Here is a 17,694-nt window from a genome sequence, read left to right as displayed (position 1 = left end):
ACAAAAAGTGATTGTGTGTGAGACAGAGGGAAGCTTAAACCTTTGCTTTCATGTGTGTCCCTCTATGTGTGCTGTGTTTGCCTGGGTAGAGGGGCAGGAAATGATTCATTCGGGGGCCAAACCCCCAGATATCCTCTGAGTGCTTCCCTCTGGCAGCGCCATTAATAATTCAGAGCATCACTGGGGCCAACCCAGTGCTTGTTTGGATACGACGCCGCGGCCCACCTGGCGTCTCTCTGCACTTTGAAGAGTTTATCATGTGACGAACCCGGCAGAGTGTGCGCGCGTGCGTGTGTTTGTGCACATGTATGTTTTTGCGTCGTACAGTCACGCTTGTGGCCGAAGTCCAGACCCAACCCCAGCTGTAACGACCTGTACACATTAACAGGCTATTTGTGGTGCAAGCAGAACGAGTGGGCAGATGAGTTCATGTTAGAACAGAACTGTTATCAGACAGAAATCCATCATGATATGATTGTCTGTCATGATCGAGGGGCTTGGCCGGGGTTGTGCATTGCAGCATACAGCCCTGACCTGAGGTGTGTTTTCGACTAAGAGCTGTTATATGTTGAAAAATCCAACAGAAGAGAAGCTAAATGATATTTTGAAGACCAACGTGGTTTTCTAACAACCAGCGCTCTGCATTTCATTATCTGCTGAAAGATCGCCAGTACGCACACCAGGGCTCATTATGTCATATGCTGTTTTATTTTGAAGGATGGTGTAGAATACTCTGCCTTGGCTGCTGTTTATATAGGATCAGTTGTGACTCAGTGTTTGCCATTTTTGCAGCAGGGGCCAGAACAAACTAATCTGCTCACAGGGAGAAATACTGCAGGATCACATGACAAGAAACAGAATTTGGTGTGGTGAATGTGGTGGTGACGCAGGAACATTGGGGTTTCTCCTGATTTAAGTAATAGATGCCATTATTGACATGACGTGCATATTTTTGTGTCCGAGTGCATTACTTTCCTTTAAAATAATTTTAATGAATTCATGACATGCATCATTTTATTCTATAAAACTGCTGTAGTTTGACCATGTTTTCAGTACATTATTATAATGTATATATTTTATATTTTGGCCTCTCAAACCACCAAAATGTCAGGTAGCACAACTGTCCGAGTTAATGAACAGCCTGAGAAAAGTATTAAATATGATATTTCAGTAATAATAAATTCAAAATTAATACTGTAGCATGATTTCATGTTTGAGACCTTTCAAATAAACTAAATTCACAAATATTAATAGTTTTAAAGTTGTTAAGATAATTCAAAAACTTTTGTCCGGGAATTTGTGTATTGTCAAATGTCAGGGTGGTGCAACTGTATACATACATCTTTTATTCTGAAGTGAATAGTGACAACATCAAACAGGATATTCCATCAGCCAGAGGACCCCAGGTGATCTTTATTGATGAGTGAAAAGGTTTGTAGAGCTCTCTCAAATATTGATAAAAATAGCTACTTTCAACTCATAGTTGGGCTGGTACACTTTTCATGTCAGGTGGTACAACCATGGTAAAATGAGTAAAATGTCATTTTATTATAAAACTCTTCATTTTATTAAAAAAACTATATGTATGAACTTGCTAGCATAGGCTAAAGCTTAAACAGGTGTCTAAGTAGAAGCCTATTTAATTTGAAATGAGCTGCAAAAGTCAGGTGACACAACTGAATCGTCAGGTGGTGCGACCAGGTAAAATATTTATTTAAACCAATAAATGATAGGTTAAAGTGAACAAATGGTTGAAGACTATGAGGTATATAGCTATTGTATTAAATAGATTCATTTGTATATTTATATACAAGTTTTTCTGTATTTAAATGTAAAATTGGATATTAAAAATATTAAATACCTGGCCACTGAGATGCAAGAATCTTAAATTATAGTTAACAAAAAACTCAACCACAAAGTAACAATGTGTTAGCCACTATAGACACACTCAGGTATACTATATAAAAATATTTCACTCAGAATAAATAGAAGGAAAGTATATAAATATATAAAGTATATAAATTTGGTTGCGCCACCTGACATTTTTCAGGTGGTGAAGTTAAAAATACAGTCAAAAAATGAATTTAAAACTTTGAAATGTTGTAACACAAATACGGCTTGATGAAACACATTATTCTAATTTCAAAAATATGCATAATATCCATTTTTAAAAGCTTTATTTGTCAATGAACCAACCACATTTCTCAGTTTTAGTTCACAGAATTTATAATATAATAATATAATACGTTAGGACGCTCAATAAATTGTGATGCTGAGCAAGAGCAGTGTGTGGGATATTCTTCCTTTCAAGACCTCATGGATAAAATAACCAGGACAGGAAGGTCTGTTTGTAGTTAATATACAGTTAATACTGTACAAATCATAGTATTTAATCACACTGATGGAAAGATCGTACTAAAAGGCCACCACTGGCATCAGTCAGTCATTTTTCAACCTTACCTTCCAACCTAATTCTCCTCTTTTGTTGACTCTTTGCTTCCTTTTACTCTGCATTATCACCATCAGCATGTTGCATTTATCGTCTGTACATTGACGCCCTCTGCATTGGCAGAAATGTGTTTTCCACATCACCCCCATGTTTGTGGCATTCATGTGACTCTGTGGTAGATTGAAATAGTCCATGCTGATATAAACTCGTCATGTTTGCCTCTCTGATTGTTCCGATCACAACATCCAGAAGAATAACTTTCATTTGGCCCTAATTGCACCAACATGATTTGTAGGTGATAATTCATTGATAATGTCAACTGATAATGTAGCTAACGCCTGCCTTTGTCTCACTCAGGAAAATCCCACCTGGCCATTGTGCAGAAGGTGAACAACGAGGGGGAGGGAGATCCTTTCTACGAAGTGCTGGGGTTGGTCACCCTTGAGGACGTGATTGAGGAGATAATTAAATCAGAGATTCTGGACGAATCGGACCTTTACAGTGAGTTCGGCTTTGCCTTTGATTGTCATGTCTTATCACCCAGCTCCTCTTTGCTGTTAGTGCAGATAAGGTTTTTTTCATCTTAATCTTCTTTGCTATTTCATCACTTTATTGTTCGTTATCTAAATTGTTGTTGCTTCATCTTTGGAACGAACTTGCGCAGACTATTTCAGATATTTAGACAGTGGAATAGGAAACAATGAATGACTCCTATGATTTTGCAGAACAGCTGCAGATGATTTTTACTGTTCTGTTTAGCTGCTGTAAAATCACTGTACAGCATGTTCTATTGCACAAACCCTTTTATCTTCCATGCATACATTTTGTAATGAATAACTTTGCCTGCTGCATGTGTCTCTTCTCAGCTGATAACCGCACCAGGAAAAAGGTGGCGCCCAATAAGAATAAGAGAGACTTCTCAGCCTTCAAGCATGAGAGCGAATCAAAAGTGAAGATCTCGCCTCAGCTGCTGCTGGCCGCCCATCGCTTCCTGGCTACAGGTGGGGAGCGGGCTGATGGAAACCATGCACACACAAACCCACTTATCACAGTGTTAGACGCACACAGCCAGTAGATCATTTATAAGCTGTAAGCCAAGCACGCATTCGAACATATGTGGTTACGTGACGATCCTCAGGATGTCAGTAAAGGATGGATTCTGTCTTCCTGCCATGTGACGAGCAAGGCAGGTCCATACTTGCAGTGAAATGGTTTGAATGTGTTGATTTATTTGGAAGATCTATTTACAAGCGGTTTCAAGCAGTGCGCCCGCCTGTGCCTACAACCACAAGAAGACTCTGGAGTCGGGCCAGCTGGATGTGATGCAGCCATCACTGCTACAAATCACTTAAACATGTTGCAATCTGCCAGGTTAGCGAGCATTAGCTGATATGCTCTGCCAGCAGCAGTTAGCACGAGCTGCTGCTAGCATGACGTAGCAGTTCCGTGTCTCAGCGACGGTGCAGGAGCATGCCAGAGAGTTCCTCTGCAGGCATTACATCAGCGTCTGCTCACTTTGCTTCTGTTTTCTTTCTCAGGACATTGGTCTCATTTTTCTTCTTTGATTCATTACACAGGAATTCGATTCCTCATTTTTCTAGAGGTTCTGTTTAGTTGGTCATGCTCTCCAGTCCAGGAAGTTACTGTTTCCCTGATTCTTTTCCTTTTTTATTTTTGTTCTTGCTCAGATTAATGATCGCTGCCCAGCTGTTTTTAGATTGCATCTGATTTCTGTTGCAGCTGATATATATTATGAGATTTCTGGAGTATCATTTAGCTTTTACAAATCAAGGAAATTTACAAGTGCATTATGATACTGTAATGTAATCCTTCATTGCATGTGTTTGAAGACTTTTGTGTTTTGCAACAGTCAGTCTGTAGATTTTTCTCTTGAGCTGAAAAAAACATGAACAAATCATCAAAGTCAAGATATACTTTTTAAAATGTTCTGAAATAGTTAACATTATATATAAACCAGAGTGAAAGGTGTTTGTTTGCCCATTTGGGTGATGAATTCCATCATCAGTGTTATAGGCCTCACCTCTCACTGTGTGTTGCATAGGCTTTTATTTGCATGTTGGAGTGTTTCTTTGTTCTCAGTTTGGGTGGGGACCAAGGCACTTATGGCCGATTGCAACAGCCTGGCCAACAAGAGTTGAGAAATGCATGGAAAGCAAATACGTTTCACCTGTCCACCTTTTTTCTAAAAGGGTTCCATGTTTAAAATACGATGTTCAATGTAATCAGCATCACTGTTAATGTGCTAGTTTCAGCCAGAGGGCCCATTTGTGACTCTTCAGTGGTATCGATGCCGAATTGTTTATGAATATAATCGTTTTTTAAGGCTTCAATTAATGATTAGTTTTGTGATTGATTAATCTCTCCATTGTCAAACTCAAACTATCAAACTCTGAGTGCACTGGGTGTGAGGTATCTACAACTATTTGTTTGTTTTGCCTTCCTGTGTAGAGCGCTGTCAAATACATTGCAAATTTGTTTTTGTGACTTGCCAAATTACCATAATAAACAGGGACATTAGAGTAGGTTCTGTTTGAGAAGTGACTGAAACAATTATCAAAATAGCTGATTATTTTTCTGTCAATCAACTAAATGATTAATCGACCAGTTGTTAAGACTTTACAATTTTTCAATCAGCCATTATTTACATTCTTAAAAAACAATGGAGAAAATGATGAGAGACAAGAGCCCTCGCTTGAAGGTGTAACAGGTGAATCAAAACAGCAAAGCGAGCAAAGAGAAAGAAACACCAAAAAAAGAAAAGCAACAACGGACACCCAAAAATAACCAAATACATGATTGAAATATGAAAATAGGGAAAAATATCAATCCAGTGTCATTTATAGTTAAGACTAATCATTAGGTCTCTGAAGCAGCTCAGACTCAGTGTGTCACATTTCAAAGCCTGCTGTAAACATTCAAGGAGGAGGAGGGAACTCTTTCTGTGGTGTTTTCACTTCCTTTTCTTCCATTTTGTTGAAAGACATTTGACTTTTATTCCACTGCTCTCAAACTACGGTGGCTTGTTACAGAAATGAGACAGACAATAGATTAAATTACAGATGAACAAGTTCTCTAATTAGATCTGCCATACTCATCTGTAAGCTGTGGAACACTGATAATGGGACAGGATACACTTTCTCAATTAATAATTTTGTCTATGAAATGTTAGAAAACAGTGAAAAATGAACGTTATAATTTTCCACAGCCCAAGCTGTCGTCCTTAGGTGTCTTCTTTTGTCGGACCAACAGCCCCAAACCCAAAAATATGCAGATTATCATCATGTGTGACAAGGACAAGCATAGATTCATCACATTTGCAGAGTTGCAACCAGCAGATGTTTGGTATTGTTGTTTAAAAATGACTAAAATTATTATTCAGTTATCAAAACATTTTCCGGATAATCGATTAATTGACAAATTGTTGTGTTTTAATTGACAGAAATGCTCAAATACTGCAGCTCAAAGAATTATTCTTTTACACATATGCAAACCAGAATATACCCTAATGTCCCAATGTATTTTTTTATGAGCCTGACAAAGAGCTGATCTTTAATTAAGTGCATTTGGAAGCCCTGATGTACTGTTATTTATCTCACTTGTAACATGAGATGCTTAATTCATTGTTAAATTCTGCTTGAACAACCCTTGTAATCCTCTTGATTAATTCAGTTTGTAGAGACGCAGCCTGTCGTCATCAGTGTGTCGTGCTGCATTGTTAAGTGTTCACCTCTTCTATGAACAAATGATGTTTTCACACCCATTTATGTGACTGTTTAATTCCATGTTGTACTACAGACAACGGCATGAACGACTATATAGTAATATAATAAGTGCCTGGAGCAGCTTACAGTAATTACAGTCATGTTGCAGAGCAGGAAAAAGATATCTTAAGCTCCAACTAACAGTAAAAGTCCTTCTCTTCTTTCCCTGCAGAGGTGAGCTTGTTCAGCCCATCTCAGATCTCAGACAAGGTGCTGCTGCGAATCCTGCGCCATCCCGATGTGATCCAGGAGATCAAGTTCAACGACAGTGACAAGCGCTCGCCACATCACTACGTCTACCAGAGGGGCAAGCCCGTCGACTACTTCGTTCTCATCCTGCAGGTATGTGGTGATATGGCTGCGTGTTGCTTCAGCGCAGTTGGCTGTGGGCGGCGGCGTTGGTGGTGGTGGTTTAAACGGCAGTTCTGAAGACAAAACTCAGGAGTTCCTGGCAGTGCTGTCAGAGGCAGGTTTGGTTTACACTGGGTTCAGATAGAAGCTCTTTTGGATTTTTTTTTTTTTTACACCCACACAGACTGGCAGTTTGAAACATCCCCCTACACTCAGCCATATGCACCAACACATAAAATATCTAACTTTACCTGAAACACATGGCCCTTGCATAATCTCTGTCTATACAGTCAGATTCAACTATTTGTTTATCTCCAGTGTGTGAAAATTAACTTTGATTTAATACACACGACATACGTTATCTGAGTTTCAAACTTCTTGACCTTGCAGTCTGACCATTTAGTAGCTGTTCTTGAGCTTTTGGTCATATCAAATGATCTTCATCGGCAGATGGAGTTTGCCCAGTTGTCATGTCAGATGTTCAAATATTGATTGCTACTGATCACTGTTAGCACTTCTCGTCCATGTTGGCTTAACACTTGAGTTTGTTTCATTTTTAAAGGAGCTATTTGTAAGTTGCTACATAGCTAACGTTAGCATAAACAGCTGTTTACTTACCAGTCTAGAAGAAATATCGTAAGTTCAGCATCAAACTTCATTCCTTTACTCACCAAGAGTTGTCTCCAGCGGTGGAAAGAAATGCTAATGTTAACTATTTCTCTATCACTTCTACTGAAGTCAGCATGCTAACCAGCTAGCCCCGGCCCATCTCGTCACTGTCCGGTAGAGACTCACTGTCGCCTCCAGTCTGCCCTGAAGACAAAGTGCTGCTCAGAAGGCATTTTATAACCTCGTTTTATGAAGACAACTATGGCCGAAGCTCTTGTCAAGCGACAATCACCACGTTTGGCAGCAGAGAAAACTTACAAATAGCCTCTTTTAAGGTTTTGTTTCAGAATAGAGATTTGAACTTGACATCAGAAAAACAAGAACAGCAGTGTGTCAGGCCTCATGTGGACATACAGGGATGTAATCTTGCAGAATTTGATCCTGAAAATCAAGTTTAAATAATAACACACTGCCTAATGCTGGAACACTTTTTAAAGACCAGGTACATGCTGCATGTATAACATCCCTCTGACTCACTGTGATGAACTCATCCCGCCCTCTAAATGTCATCCACCCATTGCTTCAGCCTTTCTAAAAGCTGTGCAGCTTGGATTATGAGACTCACCCTGCACTTTCTTCTCCTCTCCACCTGGCAAGTCATTTTCTTACCGAGTGTATCTGGAGCTTAGTAGCACTGACAGATCTTCCCTGTTGTTCTCCTTGTGGCTCTAACTGCAGCCTGCGACAGATGGCGGTAGGCGTCGTACACAGCGTTGACCCGTCAGAGGTCCCGAAACTGTTGATAAAGCAAAAAGCGTTGGTGTTTTGCTTTATTGTGTTTACAGAAATTAAGAAGAGTCACTGAACAGGAGCTGCTTAACAAAACAAGAATCGTAAAGAATAATTTTACCTTTGCATGAACTTCTTAAACTGAGTCAGTTATTGTTTTTAAACTTCAGGGAAAGCTCACAACTCTTTAAAGGCTTTAACTGACTCTTTGAAAGTGGCTCAGTCACAGACTTAATGCTTTACACAACAGACGTTGGAGTATTATGCAGTTCTTCAGTGGCACGTAGCTCCCCTAAAAAAACACCCCTGAGAGAGAGCCCCTGACAACAACAGTAGTTCAGGTTTGTGTTTCTTTAAATAGCCCTTAAGAAATACCTAAAATGACACTTAACTCCATTGTCCAGTCATCTGTGAGTGACTCTGCTCTGGTCAGCGCGGCTGCGACTTAATCTTTTGTCAGCAAAGCATATAACAGGATTGGTTTGTGTGTGCAGGGTGTTTTCTGTGTATCGTGACAGTGAGCTGCTTTGATGTGGTGTTGTTCTGTGCCACTGCTGTGTGTTTGGCGTCGGGTAGATTGAGTGATTCACAGGTCCAGCAGTGTTTGCTATGTGGTCCACAAAGATGTTATCAAACAATAAGATTCATCATTTCCACCTCATGTCATTGTGTGAAATAAAAACATTGAAAATCTTACTGCTCTTCCCACACACAGACCTTGGGTCAGCCACAAAGACAAGATTATTTTCACTCTCCATCATGACAGATTAATTGAGAAGAAACAAGTCCAGATTTCCGACTAACTGATGAGTTATACTCTTGTATTCCTGTTTATGATATTCGCTCTCCCCTGAAACTGCCATTATAATGTTTCCCTCTGAGCACAGCAAGCTGTTTCTGTTAAGTAAGGTGGACTAGTTGATATAAAATGGTATATTTAAGACTGGATCCTCACCAAAGCCTCAAAGCCGACTTTCCCCAAGTTGTGGTTTGACAAAGTTTATTACTATCAAGATGCAGTGTGCTTCTCACAGCAATTATGTCATAGAAAGCACATGGCAGCAACAACACTTTGGAAGTCACAACTGATCCAAAGTCAATTAAACTCTACAAGGAGATTAGTCGGCTTCTTCAAGGGTTTAAAGAGCCAGATTTGGTGCAGCGCCAGAGAGAATCTTTTTAAACACTCGCCTCCTTTAGACTTGAGAGGTGGCTGTGAAATGTCTGTAGTTGTGGCCTTCGTGCAGCGGGTTAAAAGACGTGAAACATGAGTTTAAAAAAGGGTAAATTACAATTTGTACTTGCTCAAATGCTGTTTGTACGGCAATTAATCATGAGCACACCGTGTTGTACTACTGATGTGGTTCACCAAATATTTACTTCTCTTAAAATGCATACAGAACGTTATGTAAAGAAAGAAATAGTCATGATGTGGGCAAGGGGCTAATGCTGTTTTGAGTTTATTGAGGCTTTTAATCGGGGAAGTAAAATCAACAACTGAAGTGTCCGTGGCATTATTTCAATAAAGTTTTACCATGAAAGCAGCAGGTCTGAGGGGAACATCGGTGAAGATCAACCTCTGAACACACTTCCTGTTGCAGTGAAGCTATTTTTATGGTGCTGTTTAGGATTTTACCACAATCGTAGTTTATTGTTATATTGCTCTATCAACATCAAATTGAATATAGAAAGTGGAAACGCACACAAGTTGTATCATCAGGGAAAATATTTGTTTTTGTTTTTGTTGTTGATATGAAAAAAATGCTAATTCATATTCAAGTGACTAGTTAGAAAATCTGAAACTAAGATGGTGAACGTGTTAAACTTTATACCCGCTAAACATTAGCACGTTAGCTTTGACATTGTGCGAACGTTAGCATGCTGACATTAGCCTTTAGCTAAAAGCATCACTGTGCCCAAGTACAGCCTCATAGAGCCACTGGCATGTCTGCAGGCTCTCAGTCTTGTTGATGCTTTGATGTCTGCTCTTCTTATCATTTCAAAGCAGCGTTCACAAAACGTCTGCGTGGTCTCACAGACGCACACTACAAAGAAATTCAACCTGGGTTTAGACCATAATGAGACAGGTTAGTTTGTCCCTAATTATGCTGTGTAAAATCTTTTAGTCTTCAATCTTAAACAATCAAATTAAACAAAAATGGATTTCCTTACTTATTCCATATTATGAGTATCCTATTTTTCTAAATAGAAAATAAATAATAAGCCCTTCTCCTCTATTGGTAACACTTTATTTGGATAGTCCACCTACAGAGAGTTTACAGGGTATTTGTAACGTTTCAACAGATTAGCAGTTGAGATTCAATAATTCCACTATTTAATGTTTTACTAAATCTTAGTTGAACATTTGCATGTACATTGTTGAGCATTTACATGTTCAACAAAGATTAGTGTTAACGGTTGAGATAGTGTTAAATATTTGTTTTGTTGAACGCAATAACTGTCGAACTGTCCAAACAAAGTGTAACAACTATCACAGGAAAACAATCCAGCTTCATTTAAAGGCAGAATAATTACATTTCTTTAATTAATGACTTATTTTATCATTGCTACTTTACCTGTTATTTTCAGTTCTCAGTAGCTCCTCTTATTTATGACAAAGGTAAAACATAAAGGTGGGAGAAAGTGAGAAGGAGAGGGGCGAGCGAGGTTTCAGACAGCTGTGACCTTAGGCTCAGAGAGAGAGGGATGGGGGAGAGCTGTGATTGCTCCTGAAGGACTTGCTCTTCACTAATTGATCCCTATTATATAAGATGTTAGCGGGGGGTGGGATGGGGGGTGGGCTAAACTCGCCTACTGTCAGTCAGCTGTCGATACACTAATACCCAAACACACACATACCCACTTCAACCTGAGAGCCTCCACCTCCCTGTGTATGTTCACACACTGTAAAACTTCACAAATCACTGAAACTGCTTTTGCACATCTGCACTATCCACTCTGTGTACATGTACACGTGTGCTCATATCCCACAGGGTGGGAAAATTACGCTTTGTGTCTTAATCTCATTCTTTTATGCACATTTATTTCCCACACGTCATTGTCCGCAAACAGTCATTAGGCGAGTCCAGTAATCTGGGGATCTATTTCGGCTTTTTCTCCGCCGCTCGTCTCGGCGAGATTTTCCCCGTGGGAGGTCGGGTATCAAGGCTGTCGTGGAGACCCCACATGTGGAATAATCCGCTGAGACCTTTTTGGAAGGGGAGGCATTTAGTGTCAACGTGCCAGGGAGGGAATTTTCCACCGTTGCTTTGTGAAGAGAAAGATGCTGCTGTAGCCAGAAGTTGTAAATTTACTTTGTAGAAAGTGTGATGTGTGGAAAATCTTCTGGGTTTCAGTCAAATTTGGGTAGTGAAACAATATTTCTCTCTGTTCTCTTTACTCAAAATGCTGTTTTTACATTGCCTTGCTTTCTGTCAGTGCAAATGTGTCAGATTACATCTAATAGAGTGCTGCAGGAATTTAGGATTTTAGCACTTCCTGTTCCCCTCGTCCTCATCCTTAAGTCTCTGGGTTTTACTCACTGGGCTTTTGGTTGGTTGGCTGAAATAAGGTCTGTGGTTAACACAAGCTCAAGACATTTTCATGTTTTATTCTAAAACATAAAATACATCAGTAAATACCCTAGTCGTGTTTTCCTTCAGCTTGTATGTTTGTTAAAAAAGGCCGGTTGCTAATGTGGCTAAATCAGACTACAAAGGTTTGTCGGGGACGTTAAATGTTATCATGCCGAACATGAAAACCGATCTGCTTTGACAGACTTGTTGTGTTTATAATCGTGCTTTTACCAACTAACATTGACTTTTTAACAGGAAAGGCTTTTGTAGAAAAGGTCAGAGCTAAATCAAGCTATAAGTTGGAAGTTTAGTAGTGGCGACATTGAGGTCATGTGGCGGTGGTGTAGTTCGTTTATAGCCTGACATTAGCTTTTTACTTCGATTGTATTTAGGTTTCAAAATAATAAAAGTGGTTTGTCCTGCTTAACAATACATGTAAGTATCATAAACTTTTGTTTGTCACAGAGTTTATTTTCTGCAGTAATCCAAAAGCCCATACAAAAGTCCCACTGGCTTTTTGTCGAGGGAACCGGGGTGAAGCTAACATCTGGGTAGGCCTACAAAAATACGTCTTTCCTGCAGCTCTCTATTTAGGTAAAACGTGGTCTTTTTCCAGGTGTAAAGACTTGAGGTGTAGATCCTCACTTAGATTAGAAGAACTGTTTTCATTAGATCGTGAGCTGGCGCTGCAGGATATTCAATGAATTATGAATTTCCCCTGAAACCTCCTCTGATGAGTCTTGGACTGGCCTGCGAGTTTATGTGCTGCTAATATTTGTCCTGTAAACAAAATTATACTCTGACATTCCAGGAGTGTGAGCTTGGCAACAGAGGAAGAGGAGAAACTAAGAGAGAGGGGAGAGAGAGATTCAGAGAAGTTGTTTTAATTTGATAGTAAAAATCTATTTGATAGTGTGGAGGGAGCACTCCTGAAAACAGAGAGGTTCGCTCCGTGGAAAACGTGGGCTGTGGGCATATACATTCACATGTTTGTAGCATTATATATGTGTGTACGTCTGAAGTGTGGGAGTCCAGTGAACTCGTGAGAACTAAAAACCTCAAAAAAAAAAGACAATTCAGTGTCTATGTTCCACTCCTTTTATAGTGTCTGTGTATGTTTGCGTGTGTGTGTGTTTCCCTTTTAGTGATCTACACTGTCGGCAGACAGGCTGTTTGTTTATGACCAGCATGATTCATGCCTCTATAAAGATGCTCTGTTATTCTCACAGAGCAGAGTCCCATCACTGTTGTGTTCCTTCAGTTTCTGGAGATGTGTGGAAATCTGAACTTGGTCATTTCAGGATAGGGCTGGGCGATAAATCAGATTAATTCGAGTTTTTGTTCATTAACGATTTGGATCGCCAGCGTGAGTCATTCTCTGGAGTCACCACAGCGTGGCGGTTGGCGCAATTTCCCAGACACACCTTTATGTCTGAGCTCCTCTGGGTAAATGAACAAGAAGCGTGAGCCATGGCAGCTGCAGACGACGTAATAATACCGAGAGAAGGTAGTCCTGTTACTTCAGTCGTATGGACATGGCTTGGTGGAACAGACCACCGTGCTGTGCAGAGTTTGTAAAAGCGCTGTTAAAACAAAAAGTGGCGGCACAACAAACCTATTCCAACACCTGAGACAAAAGCAGCTGGTGGAACGGGAGCAATGTTTTCTCTTGAGTCCATGTAGGCAGAACAAAATCGATTTAAAATCGTGAATCGTCCAGAACATGGAAAAAAATCAAGATTAAATTTTTTAACCATATTGCCCAGTCCTATTTCAGGTTCTTGAAAGAGGTTTATAAACCTGCACGGGGGCAACAGCCAGAGCCAGAGCATGTTGTTTTGGGGTTTTTCTGTCCGTCTATGTCCGTCAGTCCCTCAGTAACGCCTTGAAGGAACTTCTTCAAATTTGGTACAAGCGTTCACTGAGACTCAAGAATGAACTGATTGTGCGTTGGCTAAAGGTCAAAGGTCATGGTGACCTCACAAAATATGATTTTGGCCTTATGAACATCTGTCTTGAGAACTCCTCAAGTGAATCCTTTCACATTTTGTACAACTATTTTTAATAAAGGTCAAGACTTAACACAGAAACCAGGGCAAAATTTCACACAGTATTTTATGTGATGCTGGATAAACAAGGATATAACATGAAATTAGTCTGAGTGGCAGAGGCAAACAACCCCAAGGTGGTGATTGTACTTAAAATGTTTCATGGTATTTTCCCTTATTTGTATGTTGTTGTAAGTTTCCTGGTTGGCAGTCATATGTTCCAAGCATCAGCTACTTCAGTTATTATGTAGTTTCTGAAATAAAAAGAACAGATTGATGCCTACAGACTCAGTTTTATGTGACCAACACAAAACCTCCAAATTGTCTATATTTATAATAATATGAAACTGGGTAACACATATTTAAAGTGTTTATAAACAATATTTTTATTAAAGAAAAGTAACAAATGACAATATGTGTTGCTCTTAATGATAAATCTCCACTTTAAGCTGCAGCTCAGAGTTTCAGCTCATTGTCTGTCACTGTCTGACAAAAAAAACAGAGCTAAAAGAACATCGGACTTACATTTGCTCTGTGGCCAGAAACTTGACTCCAAGTGATTGATGACGTTGTCCTGTAACTGCTGGATGTGAAAATTAGCATCTGTTTGCTAACAGGTTGGTTAGCTGATGATACGTCAATGTTGTGTTCACAGCTTGTTTCTACTGCCCTTAAGGGGCCAAAAAAATCCCTTATTGTAAGTTTAAGAATCTGGAGCCAACAATTGATCAATTACCAACATTGTTACCAATTAATTTTCTTTATCTGGCAGGTTGATCACATAAACAAACTTGTTGTTGTGGTCGCATTCCTGGTTAATAACGTCAGAACTTATTTGTGAGCAAGTCTTCCTGTTGTGGACAAGAGCTGGAAAAATGTCCTGTGAGAATAAGAGACACTCCTGGACTTAAAAGGAGGTAGATCCGTGTGTGTGTGTGTGTGTGTGTGTGTGTGTGTGTGTGTGTGTGTGTGTGTGTGTGTGTGTGTGTGTGTGTGTGTGTGAGTGTGTGTGTGTGACCTCACACCATCGACACTTGAGTTGATGTACGTTGACACTGACTCACACTGTAACATCCCACTGAGGAAATCTGTGTTTGTGTGTGTGTGTGTGTGTGTGTGTGTGTGTGTGTGTGTGTGTGTGTGTGTGTGTGTTTGTATCATTGCACAAGTGACTCAGTGACTTTGCACTGTTGGAGGAAACTGCTCACTTTGACATCAACCATTAACTGAAGTCAGTGGTTCATTTTATAACAAACACATGGTCACACTGGTGGAACACACACACACACACACACACACACACACACACACACACACACACACACACACACACACACACTGAGGATAAGTGTGTGTGAGTGTGTGTGTGTGTGTGTGTGTGTGTGTGTTTGGTTTCAGGCGGGGCCCCCTGCTGGCATTGTTATAAGTTATTAACAAACCTGTTACAGTTGATTCTGTAGGAGCTCGACACAGTTTCACACATACACAAATACACAAATACACACACACACACACACACACACACACTGGTCAGTATGAGTTCATTTTACCTCTGAACTGTATTTTCCATTCAGTTCTAATGTTCACACTGTTCCAATACTATAATCCTCCGTCCTTGTTTAGTGTCTGTGGGGCCCAGTTCCAACACTTTGAGTCTTATTTAGTGACTTAAGGACACAACTCCGATACGTTCATTAACCGTCCTCTCTCGTTCACTGTCTTCGGTTCTCAGCTGTCATGTCTTTTCCACTCTCACTTCCCTGTTTCAAGACTTAATAATAATGTTTGCTCTCAGTATCCTCACAGCCCCAATCTCTCACACACTACAACATGCTCCTCGACAAACCTGAAGTTATTTGTCTTTATTACATTAAAGACAGTAAGGAAATGTGTTGGAATTGGTATTTTTCAATATTTAAAACAGAACAAAAGATATATTATATATAATATATAGAGTATGCCTGTGAGTATTCTCATTTGTCCAGGTCATAGTATCTCAAAGGAGTTTTAAATCGAAAGCAACTGGACTTGGTTATTTGTCTAGGAAGACGTTTCACCTCTCATCCAAGAGGCTTCATCAGTTCTTTCTCGCACCTGACCAGGCTGGGACTGGTCCAACTTGTAGCCGTGAGGCCATTGAGCCACCAGTGTCTTTTCTGGCTCTGCACAATCAGATCAGCAACATGGACAGTATGCCAGAGCTTCAGAAACTACAGCAGCAACTACAAGTTGGACCAGTCCCAGCCTGGTTAGGTGCGAGAAAGAACTGATGAAGCCTCTTGGATGAGAGGTGAAACGTCTTCCTGGACAAAAGTGATTTTGGCTGGTTTAAAACCTGTCAGATTGTTGTTCAGTCGGTGTAATGTTATAACAATTGGGAAATAAAATGGCCAAAACTATAAAAATGAGTCCTACCCTGTAATAAACTGGAATTATACTTAACATTAAACTGTCAGTCCTCCTCCAGTGTTCATAAAACTGTGGTCTTCTGACCTCCAGGCCTCGGTTCAACACTGGAACAGGCTCCACTAGCTCCTCTACTCTACTCTAGTACTTTGACCAAGCCCTTCTTGACGTAAGTTTGCTGCCTTAAATAACTCCTCAGAAGTATTCCCCCCCCCCCCAAGTAGTAGAAGTCGAGTATAATTGATCAGTCGGGGTCACAAAGAGGGTTGTGTTTTAAAAGCTGTTGGGACCAGAGTACATCAGCACCTTGATGTGCGTCAGTTTGATGGATAGAGACTTAAGTGGGGACATGAAGTTCTCGCTCACGTTGCTGATGAGTCATAACGCACAGACTTGAACTTTGGCAAAGACCCACCTTCAGTGCGTGTCCCACACATGTCTTAGCAAAAACACACACATACTCCTCTTGATCTTTAGGCTGAAACACAGCCCTGAGTTAGAAATGAGTAAGAGATGGTGATCCACTGTAATGAAGTCAAAGTAAAATGTGTTCAGAGGTCAGCTTTCATAAAGCTCCTCTGCTCGTGTGTTTCCATTGGAAACTGAAGCAGTGTTGGATTTAGGACAAACTGTTTTTTTCAGGCATGTGTTGTGTGTGTTTATGTGAAACATGAACATGTATTTAAAACAACGGCCCAAGAAAAATGAGACTATAAGAAACTACAAAAGGAAATATTTAGTATCGGTGATGAGAAATGTGAAAATCATTTTGAAAGGTATATAGACCTGCAGATTCCCCCATTTTTCATTCTTAAGTGGTTTTAAGTTTGGGAAAATAATTTTAATCCAGACTTTCTGACATGATCACATAATTTTATATTTCATCTTATTCTAACTTTTCATTAAAGTTTTTTTTATGGCTCATTTTATACACGTTACACCCGTTCAGCCAGGTAAATCAGGTATATTTAGAAACTGGAAATCGTCACTAAACGTTAAAATAAAACTCTGTGAGTTTGCTAAGTATTTATTACCAGATAAGCAGCAATTGAAGTTAAAATAAAGATGCATGTTTAACACTTAAATAACTGAGTGAATCGTTCTCCTCGTGACAGTGTGTGTTTGCTTGGCAAAATAAACACACAACCCCACAACCGTCACCATGTTTTCATTCAAATATTGCTCAGTTCTGATTGGTGCTCAGAAATGTGTGACAAAGTGCACTGCCTTTTTCCAACTTGGCCTCACCCACTACAAACCAGTGAGAAAAATACCAAAGTCTTTATTGTGTTCATGTAGGATTCTGGAAAAAAAGAGGACTTCAGGGGTTTTACAGAGATAAACAGTTATGTTCTATGTGATGTAATGGTAGATAACAAAAGGTGAAATATTAAGTTCTACAGGGTGTGATGAAGCATTTAATACTCTTTCTAAACTTTCTAAACTGTTTTTTACAACATAAATAAATATCCTGACTGGATTTTTGCACCAGATCTGACAGGTGTTTCTCAGTCTGCTGTCGTCTGTCATCACACGCTTGTTTATTGTCTCACATCATCAAGTGTGCAACACAGACTGCAGTTACAAAGTCTGACCTGTCGTCACATAGAGGTTTAAAGTGGTTTAGTAGTTTTTTTTATTCAGGTTGAAAGCAGGGTGGTAGTGAGTAAGTAAGAAGTGGAGTA

At 39.8% G+C, this 17,694-nt stretch overlaps 1 protein-coding gene across 2 annotated transcripts in view; it reads left to right on the top strand.

The window, feature by feature from the left end:
- Positions 1 to 17,694, top strand: part of LOC139624566 (metal transporter CNNM4) — a 53,667-nt gene that overhangs the window by 16,496 nt on the left and 19,477 nt on the right. For both annotated transcript variants that reach the window (XM_071483797.1, XM_071483796.1), the window contains exons 2-4: positions 2,807 to 2,950; positions 3,316 to 3,450; positions 6,404 to 6,573. In XM_071483797.1, the coding sequence (XP_071339898.1) occupies positions 2,807 to 2,950; positions 3,316 to 3,450; positions 6,404 to 6,573 (449 nt within the window). The remainder of the gene's footprint in view (positions 1 to 2,806; positions 2,951 to 3,315; positions 3,451 to 6,403; positions 6,574 to 17,694) is intronic.

The sequence above is a fragment of the Trachinotus anak genome, unplaced genomic scaffold (genome assembly GCF_046630095.1).
Source record: "Trachinotus anak isolate AG129_WGS33_773 ecotype Australia unplaced genomic scaffold, CSIRO_AGI_Tana_v1 ptg000008l, whole genome shotgun sequence".
Lineage (NCBI taxonomy): Eukaryota > Metazoa > Chordata > Actinopteri > Carangiformes > Carangidae > Trachinotus > Trachinotus anak.
Note: the sequence above shows the minus strand (reverse complement) of the source record. Positions and strands in the feature narration are given on the sequence as shown.